Genomic DNA, 23,715 nt, shown 5'->3' with positions numbered 1-23,715 from the left:
TTTTTAGGCAGTTGTATTTGTAGCCTGTAGCTTGCAACAAATATTTAAGTTAATATTTAGGAGTATAAATACAGTATTGTGACTGTTGTAATAGTGCAATAATTTGCTGTTCCATGATCCTTGAAGCAAAAACCATGTACTGCACTGTGAAAGCCCTTAGTAGTAGAATGGTTTTCTTGTGGACCAAGCCCTAGAATCTTATTGGAGAAAATCTGTGGTATTGCACTGATCAAATTTGCCCTTTTCACAAGTTTAGATCAAAGAAACACCAGGGATCACCTTCTGTTTGTGCAGTTTAGGAACAGTCACAGCACTGAAAGGCTAAATTAAAGTGGTTTTATAGGCCTCAGTGTGAGACCAACACTGCACATAATTTGCTGTGGTTTTGGGATTATAACTTCAGGAAAATCTACAGATGTGTATGTTGAAGTCAAGGTGTCTCTTTAAAATGTGATGTCTTTTGGAGCAGTTCCACATAGGGATACTTCAAAGTAGTAAAGGTCCATGTAAAGGTATGCAAACTACTGCTTATCATCTTCTTTGATTTAAATAATTTTCAGAGTGCAAAAGGGCACTCTTGTTTTCGTATGACTTTTTGTGGATGAACTTTTTAGAGCAGTTTTCAAAAGCTATTTCTTGTGGTAATAAACTCTAAGATTTAAAGACAGAAAAGATCAAGTAAAAGTAAGATGGTACTATAGCTAAAAAATATGACTTTATAACTCCTAGAACATAGAACATTCATAACAAAATGTGTTGCTACGGACATCAAAGTGTGTGAATCCCCCACTTCACCTGTAAGATCATTCCAATGTCTGATTGTCCTCACAATGAAAAACTTTCCTCTTGAGTTCAAATGGAATTTCCCCAGAAGTAACTTGTGCCCATCACCCCTTGTCTTGTCCATGTTACTTCTTGTGGTATCTACTGTTCAAGTTTTTCTTTTTCACCTATAGTAGACCCCATTTCCTTTGTGATCTGCTTGTCCAGTGTGGGATGAGAGCCTTAGCTTTGAAATTATTTTGGACAGGATGTTTTCTTGATGCATCTTCTGAAGTAACTTGTGCTCCCAGACACTCTGAGTATAATTCGGATGATTCTGGTAATGCTTGGCAATTATGGTAGAAGAAGACAGAGAATACAAAAGTTGAAGGTGCAGCACTGTTATGGATTAGCAAAGCCTGATAACAGGCATATCACAGGGAAAGATTTCAAAATATATACATTTAAAGATGTAAAAAGAAGAAGAATACAAAGGAGATGAAAATCAAGTTACATAAGCAACCAGCTCAAAAATAATTTATTTAGAAAAACTTTAAATTTTTATTTTCTTCTGAAGTGTTGGAAAGAAAGAGATGTGGGGGGAAAAAAAAAATGAAAAGGAAGAAATCTTAATATTCAAGTCTTGAGGCTAGGGAGAGATATCATTGTTCCCATGACTCTAATCCATTTAGATGATATACATTACCTCATTTTTTTGAATGAAAAATTTATGAACACTGAATAATGTATCTAAATCCAGAAAAAGACAATCACTTCTTGCTAAGAGTGGCAATATTTTGGAGATATTGTATTGTCAAAATCCTCAACAAAAATCTTTTTCACAGTATTTTTTTCAATGGCAGTATTTCAATTGACTGTGATGAAATTGAAAGTCACTGCCATGGAGCTGGGGATGATGGGGGTAGAATAGGGGCTGTCTGTGTAATGAATTCTCTAGTAGCTAGGAGAAAAATTTTATCCTCTGCCCTGACTTCATGTTCTAAAACTATCAGTAGTGTGCTGGTTAGACTTAACAAGGCTCTCCCATATTCTATCTTCATCTGTCCATTTTTAAATCTGCAGCTTTGAAAAATTTCCAAAGCTGTTAATAATGTTTGTGAAGTCTAGATGTTTGCTTTAAGAAAAAACAAGGTCTATTCACTCTTGGGAAAAGGAGTTACCTTGCAACTCTGCCTTGCTAATAGCATATAGTAATAAAACCATAATTTCAGTAAGTCAGTTTTCCTACACGTACTTCAGAAAATGCACATTAGAAAGGAAAAAAAAAAAAAGTATTTATAACACTCACTAGATTTTCCTCCATTGTCTCATTTCTGTGACTGAAGATTGTCTGTGATCCCATACCAGAACTTTGAGAAAGAGAGGAGGCAACACTGGATCTAAGAGCTGCTAAATGCAGTTTACACAGTGGGGGCTTCAGAAGTCATGTAGCAGATATATCTCCCTTATTATAGTGTCATTAGCTGTATAATTTTGGAGGCAAATCATTATTTGCTTCTTTGGTTTTTTGTTTGTTTGGCTGGAGGAATCTCTTGTAAAGCCTTGGAGAATAGTTCAGTTTTTAGTTTCCTCAGTAATTTAAAAGCAGACGGTTTCAAAATCTAACTTAATCTCAGTCCTTTCACCATTTCTGATGTTCGACTCAAGAGAGGAACAGTCTTCTGTGCAGAGAAAGCTGCCTCATCTTTAGAAATCTGTGTACCTTGACTCTTTCCATTCCATTTCATGGCTCAAGTTTCTGTAACATCCTGATAATCCCTCATAACCCCAACCCATCAAAGTTTCTTAACTAATGACTATGCTCAGAAGTTTGATTTTGGAAGAGCGTGGCATTGAAAAAAAAGGGCTATGATACTTTGTAATTTATAGTCACCTGCACTGTGACTGAAACACAGAGTACTCCTATCAGTTGGGAATAACTGAGATGTATCTGTATTTCTTCCTCACTAGTGTATTATGTGTTTTCCACAAATCTTTTTTCCATGTGGTATCTAGTTGCATGATTTATTATAAACATAATTCCTATTCAATATAGGAGAGCTCTCAGATGGCACCCTAAAACTTATGGCAGAGAGAGCAGAAGGGCTGTTATGTGTCAAGATATATACACTATGTTCTAATAGAGAACAGAATCCACTACTAATACACACTACCATATATTTTGACTTTTTAATTTGCATATTTCCTTTCTTCACCTGACAGCATATGAAAATATTTTTGCTATCTGTCAGAAGGGAAATGTCTGCAACTTAAGGTATAAAATCTTGTCTCTATTGCAAAACTTGCATTGGTTTGTCAGAACTGATTTCACATTCGTCTAGCTACATGCACTTAAGTTAGTTTAAACCTTGTTTCAAGCAATTATATTTTGTGGGAAATTACTGAATGCATCTAAGCCTATTTAAAGGAGCGTTAAGCCAGTCTGAATGGAGAGAGCACTACTTTTAACTAGATTAATTTAAGATTGACCTACTTACACAAGTGCAGCTTTTTAAAACATCATGATTTAGAAGTAGCTCTTGGGGAAAACAAGGATTTCTTGGGAGCTTAGATTTCAAGCACATTAGAAACGATGCTTAATGTACTGATTAGTGGTTACAATCTGACTATAGAACTCTGTCTTCAAGTGGCAGAAAATATTTAGAAAAAACTGTTTAAGCTCGTTTTAGATAAGTACAGTGGATCAGTAGCAGTGTCTTGTATTCATATCTGCAAAAGAAATAAAAATCAAAGTAAAATGCATGATTTTTTTGCCTCTGCAGAAAATTTACCAAGGCTTTACCATACTGAAATTCTGCATAAACTAGTCCTTCCATCAGATAATATACAGTAAATAATTGCAAGTGAAACTCCATTATAGAAGTAATAAATGGTTTTCATTTACAGTCACATTTAAATGTAAAGAGAATATTACCAGAGAGTGCTAACATTGGTGTGGAATATTTGTCACCTGTATAGACAGAAAGCTGTGTTTTCTGGAAAATAAAGTCAAAACTTCAGGAATTCAGTAGATTTTTTTGGTTGGTTGGGTTTTTTTTTTTTGTGTTTCGTTTTTTTGGGGGGGTTTGTTGGTTTTTTTTTGTTAATTGTCTAGCATTCAAATTATTACTCAATTTTTACAGGCAATAAAAAGAAAAAAAACCAAAACTCTTAAAACCCTCTCACTTTGCACCATGTTGTTTGTAGAATGCTAAGCAAAAGCTTCTTGGACCTAATGCAGATACAGTATCTAGTGTAATGTACTTGGACTCTAGTTAGGGCAGAGATTCTGCTGTTGGCACTGAGTTGGCAGCTGAGTCAAAATTTATGAGAGTCCTGACATCTGAACTGCATAGATCAACCTGTAGTAAATTTCTTTTGTCTGCCAGTGTGGCTGACACAGTGCAGAAGATCTATGCTGCTGGAAATACAAAGCAGAGGAGTAGTGAAAACAGACTCCTAAGGAAGCTCCATGTCTCAGTGCTCATGTCATATCCTATGGATAGATATAAAGACAGACAAGCATTTAAGATTAAAAAAATCTCTATAATAATACTACCAGGCCTCTAATTTCATAAAGCATGGTGCTCTTACTTAATTGATTATGTATATTTGTAATAAGCTCTTACCAATATCAAATTTTACCTTTAACCAAGTGTGACCTTGCAGTTCCCACATGCTCGTTTTCCAGTGGTGTACTAAGATAAATATGTAAAAGATTAATGTCTTCTTGGAATTTGTAGCGCATTATACTTGGGTGTATACTTTTAAGCACAGAATTGCCAACATGAGTTCAGATCAAAGGTTATCCCAGAAAATATCCTATCTCCAGTTATGGCTGTTAACAGACACCTAAGGAAGAGAATAAGAGCAGAGCAAACATATGGCAGCAAAACCCCAGCATAATCCGTCTTAGCTTCCAGCAATCTGTGGCTCATTGAATTTCTGAGCCACAGGCCATATTTTTGTGTTTAATAGCTTTTGAGGGATTTCCTTTCATGAATTGGTATAATCTCTTTTTGAACTCATGTAAGCATTCAGTATCCACAACATCCTGTGGCAATGTGTTCTATAGTTTAAGCAGATGTGAAAAACTACCTCTTCCCGAATTTTGAACCTGCCATTGAGGAATTCACTTTAGGCAGAACATTGCTTATAGTGTGAGAAAGTAATTTCCCAATTATTTTGTCCATGTCATTTATAATTTAGTGTGCTGTTATAGCTTGTTTCCAGGATAAAGAGGCCTAGAATCACAGAATCCTAGGGGTTGGAAGGGACCTCGAAAGATCATCTAGTCCAACCCCTAGCCTGTCAAGTTACAGCTTTATATGTAGATAAAAGGTTAAGGAAGCACAGCAATTTTAAACTCAATATATTTGAGTGCAAAATGAGAGAACCAGTAATATTATAAAAGATAGCAATTACATTTATAACACTTTACAATTATGAAGATGCTAGGATAATATTTAAAAGCACTTTGCAAGCTGCCAACCAGTGGAGTAACAATTGATTCTTTTCATTTCACCCTGCCTCCTGAAATCAATTGTAATTCAGGACTCAACTGACACAGGTAATACTTTCTGTTGCTAAACCTCAAGCCTTCCAGTATTTCAAAAAAACAAACCAGAATTACCCCATCAGGAAGTGCATGCAGAGATGAGAGAACCTAACAGAGGAATCTATCCGCAAAGTTCCCAATCCCTCCATGGGTTACACTTGCTTGGTGTGCATATGCACACCTGCTCCATATCCACTCACCCCAAAGCCTTACATAAAATGGTAAATCTGAAACATTCAGTGTCTGCTGCAGACAATGTATATTGAAAGTATTACCACAGGATGCAAAGCTGCACTTGAGAATAGAAAGATCCCTTCCAGCTGCTGAAGAGATGGAAAATGGTTAAAAAATAAACCATAAAGTAGCCCTGGCTCATCTGTGAGGACTCAATTGTTAGACATGGGACTATACAAATATGAGAAAATAATCTGTCTGCTGGACCCCATTTACTGACTGGAAGATGATGCAAAATATTAGCTCTTTTCAAGGTAATGACCTCATTTTTATTGGCCTTGGAGAGTTTTTTGCTTTTGTGAACCACCCTTTCAGCTTTGAGAAAAGCACTTCACTTACATGTCATTAAAAGGGAAATAAATGTGTAAAACACTGGCAGTCAGTGAAGAGAGTCTTGTAGATGAATCCAGCCCCATGTTCTAGATGTGTGTTTGGATGGCTGCTTTTAATACATCCCAGGGGCTATCAGTGCACAATGTCATCCTCTCAGCTTCCTTCTTGGCCTAAAATTACCAGGAGCAAACCACAAGAGAATCAGAGGATTATGTTAAGAAGATGGACTTGGTGATATTCTTAATTAAAAAGAATGGAGATGTAGACTCTTGTGCTCATCTTACGTTGTGCTTTTTGTGTCTGTAACAGCAACGTGATATTTACTCTATGGCTGAATTGCTAAACAGAGTTGGTCATGATGCAGGCTGTAAATCAAACCAGGCAGTGTAACCTGAGCCACTAAGCTGCATATTGCTTCCATCACTCTGTAGGTAAATGGAGATCATTGCCAGCCTGTGTGGAGTAGTCAGGGAATTTGCAAGCTCAGTTATCTATTCAAACTGCAACCGAAGGTTATTTCCTACATACCAGGGCCAGGAGAACAAACTGCTTGTATTTGCCATCTGCCTCAGTTTGCTATCAGCCAGCCTACCTTAAACTGCTAATGAAAGGTGTTAAAATGAAGCTGTCTGACTTTGCATGAAAATAAATGTGAACTCAATGAAATGAGTTCACTTTGTCTGTTACGTCAATTTTAGTGCCAAGGAAACATCTAACTAAAACATAGAATGGATCTTTGCAGACAATTTTGGCAACCATTGCACCTACATTCACAGAAAAAGAACTGCATTTTTTTTAAATATGTATTTTTTTGTCTCAAACAACTGTTTATACAAAGAAGCTCATTTTCCCATACTCCAAGCTTGAATTAATTTATATCAGACAATCATGTTAGTACTGAGTTAATGTGGAAAAACTTAGTTGAAAATGTTTGTGAAATTATTAATAAGGTGAAAAAAATGTTGGGCTTTTTGTTGGGGCTTTGGTGGGCTTTTTTTTCTTTGTTTTTTTTGTCTTTTTTTCCTACAGTATTGTAGGAAAAAAAAAAAAAGCTTTTAGAAGCCTTTTGTGTTCAGGGAAACAGATGTATTTTGAATGAGTGCATACATAAAATGTGGGTCAGCCCCTTCATGATTATTTTTATGACCCCACAATCTCCCTCACATGGTTAACTGGGAATGACAAGGAAAAAAAATCAAAAGTGTCAAAATACACAACAAATAAACAAACCTATCTCCTACCTTAGCTTTCCTCCTCTTAGAAAAAAATCTTAGATTTTGAATCTTGAACCTTAGAGAGTTTTGTGTAACTCTTGTGCATGACAATGTTATAGAGAAGGTTGAAAAAATTGAAAGAATTTAATAATTTAGAGGGTTTTTTAAAATTCTCTATGCATCCTTTTTATATTTTTTCTCCATTTTGTAACTGAAACTGCAGCTTTAATTAATCTGACTTTTCCCCAAGATGATCTATAGAATATTATTACTGTGCTGCCCTCTCCTTTCCCCTGCCTTTTCAGGAGCAAACAGAATCTGAAAAATCATGTTGCAAATTACTAGGCTATTGTCATGGTTTTCTGATAGTATGACACAAGAATTTTACAGTAATTCCATATTTATTTACCTATTAGGCCCAAATTTAATGGATTCTTGTTACAAAAGTAGAAGAGAACCCTAAAATATAATGTAATACTATGTATGACTTTTTAAAGAATAGTATATGACTAACTAATGAAAGATTTTCTACAGTATCCATGTCTCAACACCAGAGAATAATTTGCTCCTAATTCTGAAAATTCATAATTTCAAAATTCTCAAAGCATATATTCCTGAGGCCAAAATGTCTTACATGTATATTTAGACTCTCTCCTAATGGCTTGGATTTCAAAAAGTGCTGAGCAATTAACACCAGTACCTGGAAACATCTATAGCTAAAGCATCAAGCCAGAAAAAAAAAGATGAAAACATTAAGATCAAAAAGAACCAGCTAAATTAAAAGAACGATTGGTTTATGCAAAATGCTTTGCCATAGCAGACATGTTTAAGTCTCTAGTTCAAGTCAATGATGAATGTTTCATACATATATCACTTAAAATCCATATCCTGTACTTCTATAATTAAATTTTTGCCATTGACTTAAATAAAAGACCTAAGTCAGAAACCAGAATACTTGAAGGGGGGGAATTAATCTGACCAAATGTTGATGTTTGTATCTGAGCTAATCTGATGGAGTCCCTTTAGAGTTAGAGGACAGATATATTGCCTTCCCTGGTAAGATTTATTGCATCCTGAAGTAGGTGTCTAAAATAACTAGATGAATCATGTCCCGAAACACCAGGTTTTTATCACTGGCTGTGAAAGGCGCAGGTACAGACTTTTGCGTTACAGTTTTCTGTAGCTAGATGATTTCCACCAGTGATGTTGAATTGTGTAATTTCAGATTAGAGGAGACCAGAAGTGGTAAATAATTCCAAATAACATCACCAACAGGGTTTCAAATAAATCTGTCTCAGCAGCAGAGATGGTTGGTTTGGGAACAGTTCAGTATTATATCAGAAAAGGTAATTACTGATGTAGGCTCTTCCCTTGTCCTTCTTGGTACAACAGTAGGACAAATACTCTCCTCTTGGTCTAAATATGTTAATTCACAAGTGGATTACACCACTTAAATTTTGAATGCAAAGTTTGTAATATGGCAATGTGTAACCATACTTTTAGTTTATCTTCTCTAAAAATCATTCATGGCTTCTTTCTTGTTTTGCCTTGTGGGAACTGCTACAATTTAAATATGAGGAAATGGGATTATCATTCATATCATGAGTATTCAGGAAACTGAAGATACGGTTAAATATTAGTAAAATTAGTAGGCCTGGGCTTTAGAAAGAGTCAGCAACTACAGTATATACCGACAGACCTTAAATGGTGAGTGTTTTTAAAGGTCACTTATGCTACTGGCAGGATAATGGTCCTGGAGTTTCCTGAGTGTGGGAGGTGGCAGAGCAGCTGTGGGAGCTGCTGCCCTCAGCAACACTGTGCTCAGCTCCTTGCTTTCCAGTGGGAAGCTCTGCTCTGAAAGCTATCAGACATGGGACCTCTGGCATTGTCCCTTCTTCCTGCCTGTGTCAGCAGCTATCCCTCCAGGCTGAGGTCCTGCTGAACTCCTAACTCACAGAAGGAAAAATGTGTCAGGACTGACCTCTACCCTGGCTAACAATCCCACGTCCAGGCTCTCCTGCACTCCTGCTTTTAACTCCATCTCTAAACATCCTCTTGCACAAGCCCTGCCAGGGCCCCAGGAGAATGGCCCTAACTAACCATTTTGGCCTCTCCAACACCTTTTGGCCTTTGCAATCTTCCATCCTGGAGGCTGCCCCTCAGCTGCAGGCTTCTCAATGCCTACAAGTGCAAAGAGTTACTAATGCCAAAATGAGAGTATTCTCTGAGTGCTAGAGAGACTTACAGTGGTTTCATTCTAGTTAGAGCATATCCAGCCAATGGATATACCCATGAATAATAGCAGATTTATTCAATAGATCAGAGCATTTCAAATAAGGGAATTTTATCAAAGTGAAAATAAAGTAGCAAATTTGTCTTTCTGTCATTTTCTCCATATATATGATCCCCAGTTTGAAGTTGCCTCAATTTGGAATATGATACCCATTTAGATCAGGTCTCCCTTTGAAGCCTTCAGACTTCTCAGAAAACATATCTGCTTCCCAGATCAGAGAACTTTCAATGGGTTTTTTTTTTTCAACTCCTAATTGCTTTGCCAATTAGGATTCAAAATTGCCACTTCTTTTATCAGTAGTACATGAAAAAAAAACCCAAAAAACCCCCAAACCAAAATAAAAAAAAACACCAGCAACCATGGACAAGTCTATCTTGACATTTTCTTTTTTATAAGAATTAAACAAGCAAAATAACAATTATGAAGAATTGTTCATATAGTACTCCCAAATATATGTTCAGCACAATGTTACTTTATCTGAAAGAAATATTAAAATCATATGTACATGTTAACTAGACACAATGATTAGGGAAGTATAATTGCCTGGTTTTGATGGCTTTAGTGTCAGTTTAGGTAGAGGATAATTTCATTACTTTGAGTAGTTCAACTGACACAGGGTAAAAATTTAGCTCTTCAGAGAAATAACACAAGATTTACATATATATAAAATTCTATGTAGTTCTTTTTGTGGGAGATTTCAGTGATCTGTAGGACCCTTTCAGATTTCTGCTCCATGGCAAGTTTCATTTATTGTGAAAATTGCCAGTATGACTTTTACCTTCCTCCTAGTAATTACACATATTTCTTTTTTATAGTAGAATACACAGAACATTAGGGGAAATGAAGAAAAAAAATAATAAAAATATCACTACAAAACAAAGCCAGCTGCATTATTAAGATGACAGCATTTTAGTTGAGTGGCTTAAAGACAAAAAACAGAACTGTTTTGTCAAAGTGGATACATGAACAATTAATTGTACTTTTACCTGTATTTTCACCCAGCCTGACAATTATTCAGGAGTGGTAGAAAGATATCTGTTCCCTTCACATGAGTGACCCTCAAGGACAGGACCATGGAGGGTAGCTGGGAGTTGTGTGGTGTCCTCTTTTCTTGCACGTATCCAAATCCTCAATCCCAGCATGTGTTCATTCTCACAGCCTCTCTCAGAAAGCAGTTTAAAATACTTTGCCTGCTCATTGTTCCCACAGCAACAACTAAAAACAGTAACAAAGAGAAGACAGGAAGGAGTATAAATAGATCAGGATGCTACAGTATTTGCAGCATTGACACTACTGGACCTCTGGGAAAATATTATAAGTGTTATTTGTCAACCTACTCATTTGTAATGTTATGAGAATGTTCACTGCATTTCCAAACATTTTTACTGATGTGAGCTTGCTGAGAAAAATTAATCAAGATCTTTCTAGAAAAATGCAAAATGCCATTATAATTTTTAATTTTTTTATTTTATTTTTTTTTAAATAATCACCATCCAAAGATAACCCTGAAAATACCCCAAATAAAACTTTTCAGTGTGTTAATCTATATGACTTTGTTACTAATATGCCATTTGAGAAGAGTATAGAAATTCAGTGTTGGATCTGAGCAATGAAGAAGTTAATCCCAGGAGTTAGATTCAGCCTAAGTGTATTTTTTTCTTATTTTAGTAGGTTCACAGTCCCTGGAGGTTTTCCTTAAAGCTTTAAGAAGGAACACACAACATCATATTTACACCTATTTGAGAAGCATCAGAATCTCATGTTTTCTTTATCTCCTTTAAGATCATATCCAGCTGCTTCACTTCTCCCTCTTTGGAGAAGTTGGTATTGATTCACTAGTTAATATAGTTTGTGAAAATTTTCAGTACTCAACTGAGTCTCAGAAACAAAGGGAAAGTAGCCTTATATTGATGCTTCCTTAAAATTAAGAATACATTAAGTAATTAATTCCACCCATTTCAAGTGATGCACTAAAAGTTATAGAATATCCTTGGTAATAGATGCACATAGTAAGGCCAAAATTCTTACCTTTTGTATGTCCTCACCTTCTTATTAGGCTCCAGACTTCTAAGTTATTCTCACAATGTACAGAACCATTAGAATACTGACAAGGACCTTTAAAGTCACGCATAACAAATCTCAGCAACCATAGCTGAGTTACCTGAAGTCAGTCTTGTCTTATAGGAATATTCTCTTGTCAAATTTCAAGGAAGGATGTTTAAATTTCACTCTAATTTGTAGAATGGATCAGTTTTTCAAAAATATGTACACGTGGGTACACTTAATGATACACTGGGTATATTACTGCATACTTAGTAGTTGGCAAATAGTCTATACCTTCCTTTCTGTTTGTAAATATATAAATTTATCAGTAAGTCAGCTTGCAAAGATTTTAGTGTGTATGTTTGCATTTGTAATAATAGAATGGAAGAAACCTATTTTTATGCCATTCATCACAATGGAAACAAGGCTAGATGCATACATATGTTATTGAAAAATTATTGTTTAAAATTTTTATATATAAAATGAGTATAGGATGAATGATATTTCTTTATTTTAAATCACAAATATTTAGTTTTGCTCTTTTTTTACAAAGCTACTATATGACCTCAGCTCCCTTTTTAGAAAAACTTTCTTTCCAAAACAGCCACCAAGCTATCAAATCTCAGTGCCAATGGCAAAGGTTTGAGATAATGTCAGGCAACTTTACATGATTTCACAGACTGGAAAATGTGGCGCCTTTATTCAGGTAAGAGTATACCTATGGTTTATATTTAGGTCCATGTATACTCTTTGTATAAAACATATCTAAATATATATATATATGTGCATAAATAATGTATAAGCTCAATTCCACTGTATTGAATTAATATCAGAGAGAGAAGTAAACTTTTTTCTTTGACTGTTGAAATAACAATTTCAAAATTCTATCCTGCTTTCTGGAAAAAATAAAAGTAACAAAGTTATAAATATTTTTTCCGTTTTTTAAAATATTTTTTCCCATATGTTACGTAGAGTAAGAACCATAGTTTGCAGAATTTCATGCATTTAGGATTAGCAGCATTACCTTGGTGAGTCAATGGTAGTAATTAACAGAATAATGAAAATATAAACTATAATAATACATGAGACACAAATTCATGGGTAGCTTCTGTGTGATATATCTGGTGAGCTATAAACTTGACTTAAATTTGAATTTTAGACTCATATGGATTTAATCTGAAATAATTTATCTTCATCACATGAAAAATGAGGTAGAATAATCATAGAATCATAGAATTGGCTGGGTTGGAAGGGACCTCAGAGATCATCGAGTCCAACCCTTGAACCACCGTTGCGGTTGCTAGACCATGGCACTGAGTGCCACATCCAGTCTCTTTTTAAATATCTCCAGGGAGGGAGAATCCACTACTTCCCTTGGCAGCCCATTCCAATGCTTGATCACTCCCTCCGTAAAGAAATTCTTTCTAATATCTAACCTAAACTTCCCCTGGCACAACTTAAGACCATGCCCTCTTGTCTTGTTGAAAGTCGTCTGGCAAAAGAGACCAACCCGCACCTGGCTACACCCTCCTTTCAGGGAGTTGTAGAGAGCGATGAGGTCTCCCCTGAGCCTCCTCTTCTTTAGGCTGAACACCCCCAGCTCCCTCAGCCTCTCCTCATAGGGTCTGTGCTCGAAATCTTTGTAATCTTTGGAAGTTTATGTCTCTGGTATTTCGGGCTTTATTTTGGTTGGGGGTTTTTTGTTTGGATTTCGCTTGGGATTTTTTGTTTGTTTGTTTGTTTTTATTTGGTTTGTTGAGGTTTTTTGTGGGTATTTTTTGTTTTGTTTTGACTTTTTTGGGTTTTTTGTTGTTTTCCATTTTGTTTGTCATGTGAAATTCAGTTTCTGGCTTTTCTGTTTTTCTCTAACTGGGAAAGTTTTCAAAATTGAAGTTACATGGCATTTAAATGGTAAACTACTGAGCTCACAATGTGTTCTAATAGTTACTGTTACATGCTGAGAAGAAGCAGGTTACATACCCTGAGACATCATTTAGTGCTGCATCAAAAGTATGACCAAGTGATGAATCTAAGGTTTGCTAAGCCATTAGGGTATAGCTTTTATAAACTGAGCTCACATATCATTTAAAACAGGAATTAATATCTTCAGGACTGGGGTTTCTTGATAGCTTATTGTGGACAAATATATTAGCTGTGTTTATCTGTAGACATGAAAAATAGCACATATATTAGCTACAGGGAACAGCTTCCCCATACAGCATGCTACACAGTGCAGGCTGTTGAATATTTGATATATTAATACATATTTATGTTCTGGAGTTTGGGCAGTGGTTGTAAAGTCAGGCAGATTTAGTGCCTAAAATGGTTTATAGCCTCAGAGAAAAGTGTCACTAAAATTAACATTTTTTGTCTTATTTCATCTTAGTTCTTTACACAAAGTATCTTTTTTTTTTTTTTTTTTAATCTCCTTGTGAAATCAAACCTGAGATAAAATGGGAAAACAATCAGTCTTTTTGAGCTTTTATCTTTTGTATTCCAAATCTCCATGCTTAATGGGAAACACAAGAACAGAGATGCACAAGTTTCGGACCTGTGAAATGTATTTTGCAACAATTCTCTTCTAGCATATAGATAAATAGAACAAGAAGCAACTAAGACAGTCAGAATGAATATTCACCTTCATATATCCTTCAGGGGCAACTTTTTGTTTAAAAGTTATCATAGTCATAGGTAGTTTAATGTTGTTACGTGTGAGTTGTTACCTCTTTCGATGATGCTTCATTTTTCCAAGTGGACTGGAATATGGACTCTGATCTTGTGATCTTGTAAGACCCTACCTGGAGTACTGCGTCCAGTTCTGGAGTTCCAACATAATAAGGACATAGAGCTCCTGGAATGTGTCCAGAGGAGAGACACTATGATGATCAGAGGGCTGGAGCACCTTCTCTATGAAGACAGGCTGAGGAAGTTGGGGGTTGTTCAGCCTAGAGAAGAGGAGGCTCTGAAGTGACTGTAAGATGACTTTCCAATATCTGCAGGGGGCCTACAAGAAAGCTGAGGTAGGGCTTTTTACATGGGTGTGTAGTAAGAGGACAAGGGAAAATGGTTTCAGACTTAAAGAGGGGAGATTTAGTTTAGACATTAGGAAGAAATTCTTTCCTGTGAGTGTGGTGAGACACTGGCACAGGTTGCCCAAGGAGGTTGTGGCTGCTCCCTCCCTGGAAGTGTTCAAGGCCAGGTTGGATGGGGCCTTGGGCAATCTGATCAGGTGGAAGGGGTCTTGTGCTGGAGTTGGAACTGGATTATCTCCAAGGTCCCTTCCAACCCTAGCCATTCTCTGATTCTGTAACTCTTGTGTATCCGCTTGATTAATGTATACTGAAATATAGAATCATTTGTGACTCTCTTCTTTAATTATGAGGACTGAAAATATTTTTTAAATTATATCCAATGTCAGTACAATTACAAAACCAGCCTGATTTGGTACAAATATTCACTTCCCTTTATACTCCTTCATCTCAGTACTGTCCAAGAAAGAGAATTTGGCCTAATATCAACCTTGCAGCCCCAAGTACAGTTCTGTGCAGCCTGGAGAGGAAGAAAGAGTACTCAGAGTTATTCTTCTGCACTTTTAGTAGCTAGTTACAGTGACATTGAGATACACACAGCAAGTCTGCCCCCCAGAGTAAAAAGGGACTGAGTAAATTATGGAATTGGAGAAATCTAAATATAACAAAGGACAAAGGATGGAAACTAAGACAGTAGTAAGTCCTACCTGCACTGGTCTCACACAACACATCTTGAACTGGTTTAAACCTCAGTTTCAACTGCACTAAGTTATTTGGGTCAGTTTAAATTCAGGATGCCCTGGAGACAATCATGACTCTTGATGGAAATTGTTATGAATAATGGGGCTATTTGACTATAAGTAGAAAATATGTTGCCTGTTGTATCACTGTCACCCCAGGCAAGAATATTATTTTCCCAGCTCCTTCCTATGACCTTCTCCCTATCCCCCCACCCCTGCCTCATTCCTTCTTTCCTTGGGCTCCTCTGTCTTTTACTATATTTAAGAGCACCCCTGATGGCTCCAAGTTGCATTGCAGGTGGAAATTACTTTTCATGGTCCTTTTGCCCTTTTCCCTTTTGGACTTCAGCTGTGACAAAGTGCAATCAGGTGCTGAATATAAATATGATTGTTCACATAATCAACTTTACCCAAAAGGCAAGGGAAAAAAGGCATGGTAATTATTATTCCTAAGAAACATCCACCCCCTGAGTAATACCTGTTCCCTGACATAGTCCCACTGTCACTTAAAATGCTCCTTTGGAAGTGCTGTACTGTATGCTCATTACCTGTGATCCCAGAAGGAAGATATGCCAGTAGAGGACAGCATCAACTTCCATAAAATACGGTAAAGATTTGAAATATAACTTGAGACATGACAGTAGGATAGTTATAGTACTGTAACAATTTCCATTTTAAGCCTATAATTTTAAAAATTCTATTAATTATTCTATTGTGAGAGCATAAAGAGCTCATCCGATACCTTACTTTCAATGATGAGGTCAGCTAAAGAAACTGTGGATTATTTATATAAGATAATGTCAAGATCAGCTTTGACTGGATATAGAAGGACAGATTCAGATATCTAAAGCATTTGTCACCAGGACAGTCAAGTTTATCAATCCCATTACAACAGCAAATTGGGAAGCTGCTTTACTATGTGTATATATATTTATAAATGAATACAATAAAAATGTTGTCATGAAAAGATGGAATCTGGAAACCATATAATTATAAATAATAGGATATACTTTTCTTATTTCTGAAAGCACATTTTGTGACATAATTTTTAAAAGACATGATTTTTTATAGTTACACTGTATAAAAGACCAAGAGCACTTAGTTTTCATATTTCTGGATTAAGGATCAGAAAGACATTTAAAGACTTTCAACTAATCACGTAGTTTTCATTGTGACTGTTTCCACACTTCTAATCAAACATTTATTTTACAAACACCAGCATGGCTCCTTACCTCATGAAGATATCCACTACTAAGTGTTTACCTTCTTATATATACCTGGGACAAAGTTTATGTCTTTGTGTCAACAAGAGGAAATACTTGAAAAATGTAAATGCTCTCCACTATGTCCTCAAAGATCTTTAATTACATATATGTGGGGTTTTTTCCTAAATTCAACTTTCTAATATTATTACTATTAGTATTACAATAGCACATAGGATTCCAGAAAAATTCCAAGAGAGCAGTGGAAAATAACTCTACCTACAAAGAGTTTACAGATATATGATAAGAGTTAATGCAGCATTTTACTGTTCCTATATATACAAATATCTATTAGGCCACAGCATTGGGCATTTATTATTTATACTGTCCTTTCAAGAAGGAAATACCTACTATAGGTGGCATCTGGGTCACCAGGCCATCTAAAAGTGTTCAGCATAAACTGCTGATCCTGAATACTTCTCTCTTCAGTGGGACAGGAACACACTTCCAGAGGATGAATCACCCCTGAGTGATGGAAATGAGCAATATCCTGGATATGAACCCCTGCAAGTGGCAGGAATCGTTCTTCTGACACAAAACCTTTTTTTCCAAAATCTCATTATAGGACAGGTGACTACAGACAGAATAAATACAAAGACTCGTTGAAAAATATGCTAAACTAAGTCTTTGATGAATAAAAATAGGCAAAATCAATACTGTAGAATTTCAGCTCTGAAATTTTTACAGAAATAATCCTATTGGCTTTGATTTGCCTTTGCTTCAGTGCCATAAATCTGCTGTTAAAACTTCTAGTTGTGACCAGTACTCTGGCCACTTGTCTAACTGTGGCCAGTTAGACAAAATGAAAAGATGCTTTTTAGAAGGGAATAACAAAAAAGTTAAATCAATCCATAACAACCTATCTTATTTTATTTTTTAGACCTACAAAATTCAAAAGGTTCTAATACTTCGGTAAGCAACTGTACATGTGGGAATTAGAGAATGAAATAAATTAGAACATCATAGTTTGAGAAAGACAACACAACAACCATATTTGCGTCATTAGAATTTCAATTATGGTGATTCAGAAATGGACAACATCTACCAATAATCAGCAGGGGTCTGTTTACAAGTGCTTGGGTGACTAAGCTCCCCGTGGGGTTAGTCCTAAATAGGTAGTTCTCAGTTTGTGATGTTTACCACACAAAGGATATTTTCCTTTTCCAGCTATGTTTTGATGCAAGCATTTGAGTCAGGCTCACCGCAGCATCCACTTCAAGTCAGAAATTGTGCCCAAGCCTAGACATGAAACATGACACTTGAATCTTACACTAACCATGTACATCAGTTAAAAAAAGATTACACTTTGCTCTCTGTAAGAGGGTCATATTTTTATGTAACAATAATGGTGTCCTTGTTTAAAAAAAAAGGGGAAGCTGTTTTTGCTGCCACATTTTTCTTATGAGTCATTATTAAACATTACCTTGTAAAATAGAAATTGAGTGAAAATGTCTTTCAAGTGCGGCGTCTTCCACTTGTGTTATTTCTGTTACAATGCTTATGGTTTCAGAGATTTTTTTCTTCCTTTCCTCTCTTTGCAGGAAATGATCTGTTTCTAGTTGCAGTGCATGAACTGGGACATGCTCTGGGCTTGGAGCACTCGAATGATCCCACTGCAATCATGGCTCCATTTTACCAGTATATGGAAACAGACAACTTCAAACTACCTAATGATGATTTACAGGGCATCCAGAAGATATATGGTATGTCATTCTTTTTTTTAAATTTTGGGATACATTTGAGGTTCTTCTGTCCATGCCACCACTCCAAAAGAGTTCATTACTGTAGACACTGACAGCTATTATGTCAAAGGCCTTCTTGTGAGTAGGTCAAGAGGTTTCATTGAAGAATTTTTACTTTGTTACACAGTGTTCACAACTTGCAATCAAATTTGTAGTGTGCTGGATTAGTAATTTCAAGCAAAATTTCAGTTAATTCAACTGATTCAAATAAATACATTTTATTAAATAAATTAATTTTAGTTAAAATAAAATGAAGAAAATATCTGCAAAAGGCTCCCAAACAATGGAAACATTAAGAAATGTGGTCCTTTAACCATTATGAGCTTATTTCCACAGTAGTCCAAGCCTAGGTAACAGCATTAATTGATTGTTTCTTAGTTTATCATTTATAATACTAAATAGTCCCCTGATTGTATAAAAATTGTGGTTCGCGAAGAAAACCCTTTATTGTGATAAATGTAGCAAACTGATCTTAAAAGAATGTTATTGCCAGCCCAAGACTTTGAGCTACTTGGGGGGTGGGAAAACCCACTTCTTTAAAACTTATTTAGGTTTTTTATGGCCTTACATAAAAGACACATGTGACTTAAATAAATTCTGTGTGTATCCAATTCAATGTGACAGGGTAAGGTACTTAAAAATAAAAAGCCAAAACATTAATATTAGTCTGATTATGGGTTGAACATAATGCTAATTCTCATATGTGTTCCTTACTTTTCCAAACACATGGTTTTGGTCTTAGTTTTAAGGACTTTGATTCTATTGTTATTTGTTCAGTAGTCTGTTGTGCTTTTTTCTTAAAAAAATATTTTAAAGAGATATATCTTTTTTAAGGAAATATATATTTACATGTGTCTATATGTTAATGCTACATATTTAGTGCATATCACTGGGAATTGCCTTATTATTCCCCAGTTATTTTTGGATTTGATTCTATTTTGTACATGGAATTATTTTTAGTTTAAAGTTTTGAATGTCAGTTTTATATTGAATATTATCAGGGCCATTCTTTGTTTATCTTTACTGCTAGAGAAGACAACTACAATCAAATAGAATTACTGCACTGCTAACTAGAACTCTGTGGCCTCCATGGTATTTTATATTAACAAGCTTTTTCAAGTATTATATTAACAAGCACTGATATGTATATATTCACAAAGCATAAACAGAAATTTCAAAATGATTGGCTGACCCAATTTTCTCAGGTTGTCTTCTTTCCTGTGTGATTAGCTGGAAGGAAGGTTGTTTCTCATGACCTCATAAGTTGGTAGTCTAGACTTAAAGGCTAGACAGGAATCCTTTCCTGCAAACTAGCTGCTAAGCTCTAACAGCTGTGGGTGATACATTAGGGGAAATGTGTTACCCCTGGGAAGTAATATCTGACATCACCACCAAATAGCATATGAAAACTTTGGTTTGGGGTTAAAAACTTTCCAACGTGAGCTACTGCAAATTGATTCCTTTGCTCCCTTTAAAATCAAGAGGTGATCTGGAATCATGCCTCTATAAAAATGTAACACCTATTAAAATAATTACTTTGGTCTGCAGTATTCCTTGAAACACCACTATTAACTGTAAATTATAAATGTCACAAGCCTTAAAGTTGTGAGTGAAATAAATGGCTTATTACATTGTATGACATCCATTTGGCAAGTTTAACATTTCCTTATATAGTCCATCTTGTTCTTTAAAAATTATACCCTTTTAAAAAAAGTATTAGACACTGAAATGCTATGTATGCAGTTTTAGAGTTGTCTTACTATTAAAAACTCTTTCTGAATCTAGTCATGCAAATTATATTTATTTATTAAAGCCAAAATTGATTGTATATTTAAATGACTATCAGACAGGCCTAAGTAGAATGAGAAAAATTAAAGTGTTTTTCTTATTTCCAGAAATCTTATTGATCCAACTGAAACTTCTCATCTGTTTTGTACACAGAAAATACAAGTAAACATATTAATGTGTGTAAAGAAGAAAAGGCATTTGTGGTACACCCGTTGCAAGTCATGTAGCATGTCATTAGGCATTAGGGTTATGACCAGCAACTGTCTAGAATGGCCTTTTGACTTTCAGATAGAAAAATTATGACTGGAATAGTTATTTTACTTGTCATCAAACTGTGTATTCTGACAGAAAATGTATTTGAAAGAAGAAAAATGTTTTAAAACTACTACATAACTACAGAGTTATAGTTTTTCAGTTCTTTTTAACCATTTATCCTCGGAACAAATCTTTTAATTACCAAGTATCTAGCTTTCCAAGACTGCAAAATGAAATTAAAATAAGAAGTAATTATTTTCAGAATATTGAATAAAACCTGTGAGTTATATTCTGTGCATGTGGGTGCCTAGCATTTGAAGTCCAGTTTCAAGAGCATAGCAAGGAGACCTGGGGAAAGCCTGGAATGTCCTGTCTCTAAGGCACATGACATTACTTGGCCTACAGATTGGGTCAGTAGGAAATATCAAGTATGCCACAAATAACTACATATGAATTGATGGGTGGAACTTATAAATCTGAGTTGAAAACCTGATGACAATCTTATTAGGAACAGGCTTTTTGTTTGTCTTTATTTCCTATGCTAGACAGTGATTATGTTTTAACTGTCCTTAGCTGCAAAATATGTGCTATGAATTTCTTCTTATCTGAAATGATGAGGGACTATGCATCCTTTGCTGGTTTATTGGAATGTTGTTTCAATAAGGAAAGAAGATTCTGGAGAATGAAAATTAATTTTCTTCATTCATGTCTTGGTTTTATAGTTGTCATTCATTATACCCTTTAACAACATGGGAAAGGTACATTAGGTCACACTTTTTCCATTCATGTTCCACTGTAAGATTTGCACTTCTTACAGCAGGTTGTGGGTTTTTTTGATGTATTTCTTCTTTGTGCACCACTGCTGGGCATGTAAAATACATCCTGCTGCTATTTTAAAGGTCCACCTGACAGGATCCCACCACCAACAAGACCTCTGCCAACAGTGCCCCCACATCGTTCCATCCCTCCAGTAGACCCACGGAAGAATGACAGGCAGCCTAAACCTCCACGACAACCCACTGGTGACAAACCTTCCTATCCTGGAGCCAAGCCTAACATCTGTGATGGGAACTTCAACACTCTGGCTATTCTTCGCCGGGAAATGTTTGTTTTCAAGGTAGGAGGCTGCAAATTTTTCTATGTTACATCAAATGTCTATATTTAGATCACTTTTTTGAAAAGCAAACTCTCATTCATCATGACTCCACTTTCCCAGCCTGCTCACAGTTAGAATGTTTAAGAAAGAAATTAAAAAATAAACATACACATGGCTTAAATGTCTAGCAGAGGACTGCTGTAATGTTCTATTTTGGGAAAATACCCATGTCAGCAGAAACTGTGAGGCCTCAAAATATAAGGGTAAATAAATGCTGCCTGTTATGGAGAGATAAAAAGTGTAAATCAGCTCATGAATAATGGGAATTAATTTATTGTGAATATAGCTACATCAGGCATACAGTAGATACTGCATCTTCAACACTCCTTTGTTTTTCTTCCCTATGGAGTTATGAATTTAACTTAACAATTAGATCAGTCATTTACAAAGGAAGTTTGTTGCTGTGTTCTGATTACATTAAAACCATAATATCTAAGTAAAGGTCTATGCCACATAAATCTTACTGCAAACGTTATGTGTTTATTTCCACCAGCCTTCTTGCTCTGAGCTGATAAATGTGGTATATGCAACAAATCAAAAAAAAAAAAAAAAAAAAAAAAAGCAAACTGAAAGGCAATCTTTGATAGCAAGACTTATCTAAGACTCATGGACATCAAAGGTATCTTGGGAGGATAATCTGCAGTATGGTTTCCAGAAGCCATTGGCTGTTAAAGCATAATTACAGTATTATTATAATTCAGTCTCTTAAATCAAAGCAAATTTGCTGAGAGGTAGTGCTGTGCAAATATTTCAGAAACAAGCAACAGGGTTATCTATTATTTTGAACTACTGTTATGTCAAATATGCTTAGGCAATAGAAAGTCAGGGATCTTTGTTTTGTAAAAATATAATTCTTTTAAACTTTCACACTATAGGTAGAGAAGAAGGGTGTTTCACATTAATAGATAACACTTTTCCTTCAGCAATAGTGTCAGTACAAGGAAAGAGCAACGAATTTGTCCCAGAAACATAAAGCTCACAGTTAAAAAGCTTTTGTTGTTATCGTTTCTTATAGGACTCATTTCTCCTTTATATGTTTTCTTTTTGTGTAGTCTATCACTCCAGATAAATCTTATTAGCAGTGTTACCCAGGCTTTCACTTTCTTTAGCATACATAAAAAAATATGTACAAAATAGCTTTACATTAATTCATTCAAAATTATTGAATTACCTTCACAACCCAATGGGCAGGAAATATTTTTTTCCATAAACAGCTACGGATTTTGTCAGCCCTAGGGCTATCAGCCCCTTCCATTTGAGTAGACAGTATATCTTAAAACACTGGGAGGTCCTGAGCCATCAGTCTTTTTATGACTGAAACGCAAAGGCTAAGGAAGAATCTAATTTTCCAACTTGACATTAAACAGGATATTAAAATACCTACTTCAGTCTCAAGTCATCCACCTCAAGAGCAATAGAATGTATTCTCATTTATTTTAGACATAAACTGATAAATAATGAAATGTTATCGTACTAATACAAAATTTCCTCTTTAGCCAGGTTTGTGTTCCTGGATGAATAGATTCATCACCACTACTAATCTCTCTTACATATTATGTTTGAAAACATAGATTAAGATTCCTCCAAAAGAGTTTACTGCTCACTGCCTTAACAGTACTATATCCTCCAGTTTGTAAGCTTACCAGTGTGAAAACTGTATTTGTTTTCCAAATTAAAACTTCATTCATAATCCACACCATAGTGAGGAAACATGGTAAGGCTTGGTCACACAAAAATGGCCAGTAAGATCTCATGTTTAGACTCTGATTCTCTATGATAAAGTTGATGCAATCATAAGAGTAATGTGTTGGAAAAAGAAGAAAGAGATGGCCTTCTCCCACACTGATTTCTTTAAGGGTGCCACAGTTCTACAGTTTTCTTTCAGGGTACCTGGAAGCATGGCAAGGCATAACTTGGGACAGCACATTAAGCAATGGAGTTTAAGGAGACAAATCTTTGTAGTCTGAGTGTCTTTAAATGCTTGAGCCAGTAAGCCTTAACTGTTTTTAAAAGGCCTTATGATGCCAGTGAAAGAAAAGACTGGCAAGGCATGAATTTTGGGCTGAGAGCCAAGCACAGAGAGGTGAAGAAGAGGGGTTTGATGGCAGTACTCTACCAGGTGGAAATAATTAAAGAAGAATTATGACCTTAATTGGAAGAATTATTGCTGGTTAATTCCCAGATGAGTTAAATTAATGAAGTTGGAGGCAAATCATATGATATCCTTTATTTCTTTGTCTTTATCCACAGGTAATGTGGATAATCCACTGTAATGATTGTGTAGTGGCAGATTTTACTGTCTTCTG

At 35.6% G+C, this 23,715-nt stretch overlaps 1 protein-coding gene across 1 annotated transcript in view; it reads left to right on the top strand.

The window, feature by feature from the left end:
• The window catches only part of MMP16 (matrix metallopeptidase 16), a 166,267-nt gene that overhangs the window by 103,615 nt on the left and 38,937 nt on the right, over positions 1-23,715 (top strand). The window contains exons 5-6 of the mRNA XM_030445245.1: positions 18,010-18,171; positions 21,153-21,370. Coding sequence (XP_030301105.1) covers positions 18,010-18,171; positions 21,153-21,370 — 380 coding nt within the window. The remainder of the gene's footprint in view (positions 1-18,009; positions 18,172-21,152; positions 21,371-23,715) is intronic.

Source organism: Calypte anna, chromosome 2, assembly GCF_003957555.1.
Source record: "Calypte anna isolate BGI_N300 chromosome 2, bCalAnn1_v1.p, whole genome shotgun sequence".
NCBI lineage: Eukaryota > Metazoa > Chordata > Aves > Apodiformes > Trochilidae > Calypte > Calypte anna.
Note: the sequence above shows the minus strand (reverse complement) of the source record. Positions and strands in the feature narration are given on the sequence as shown.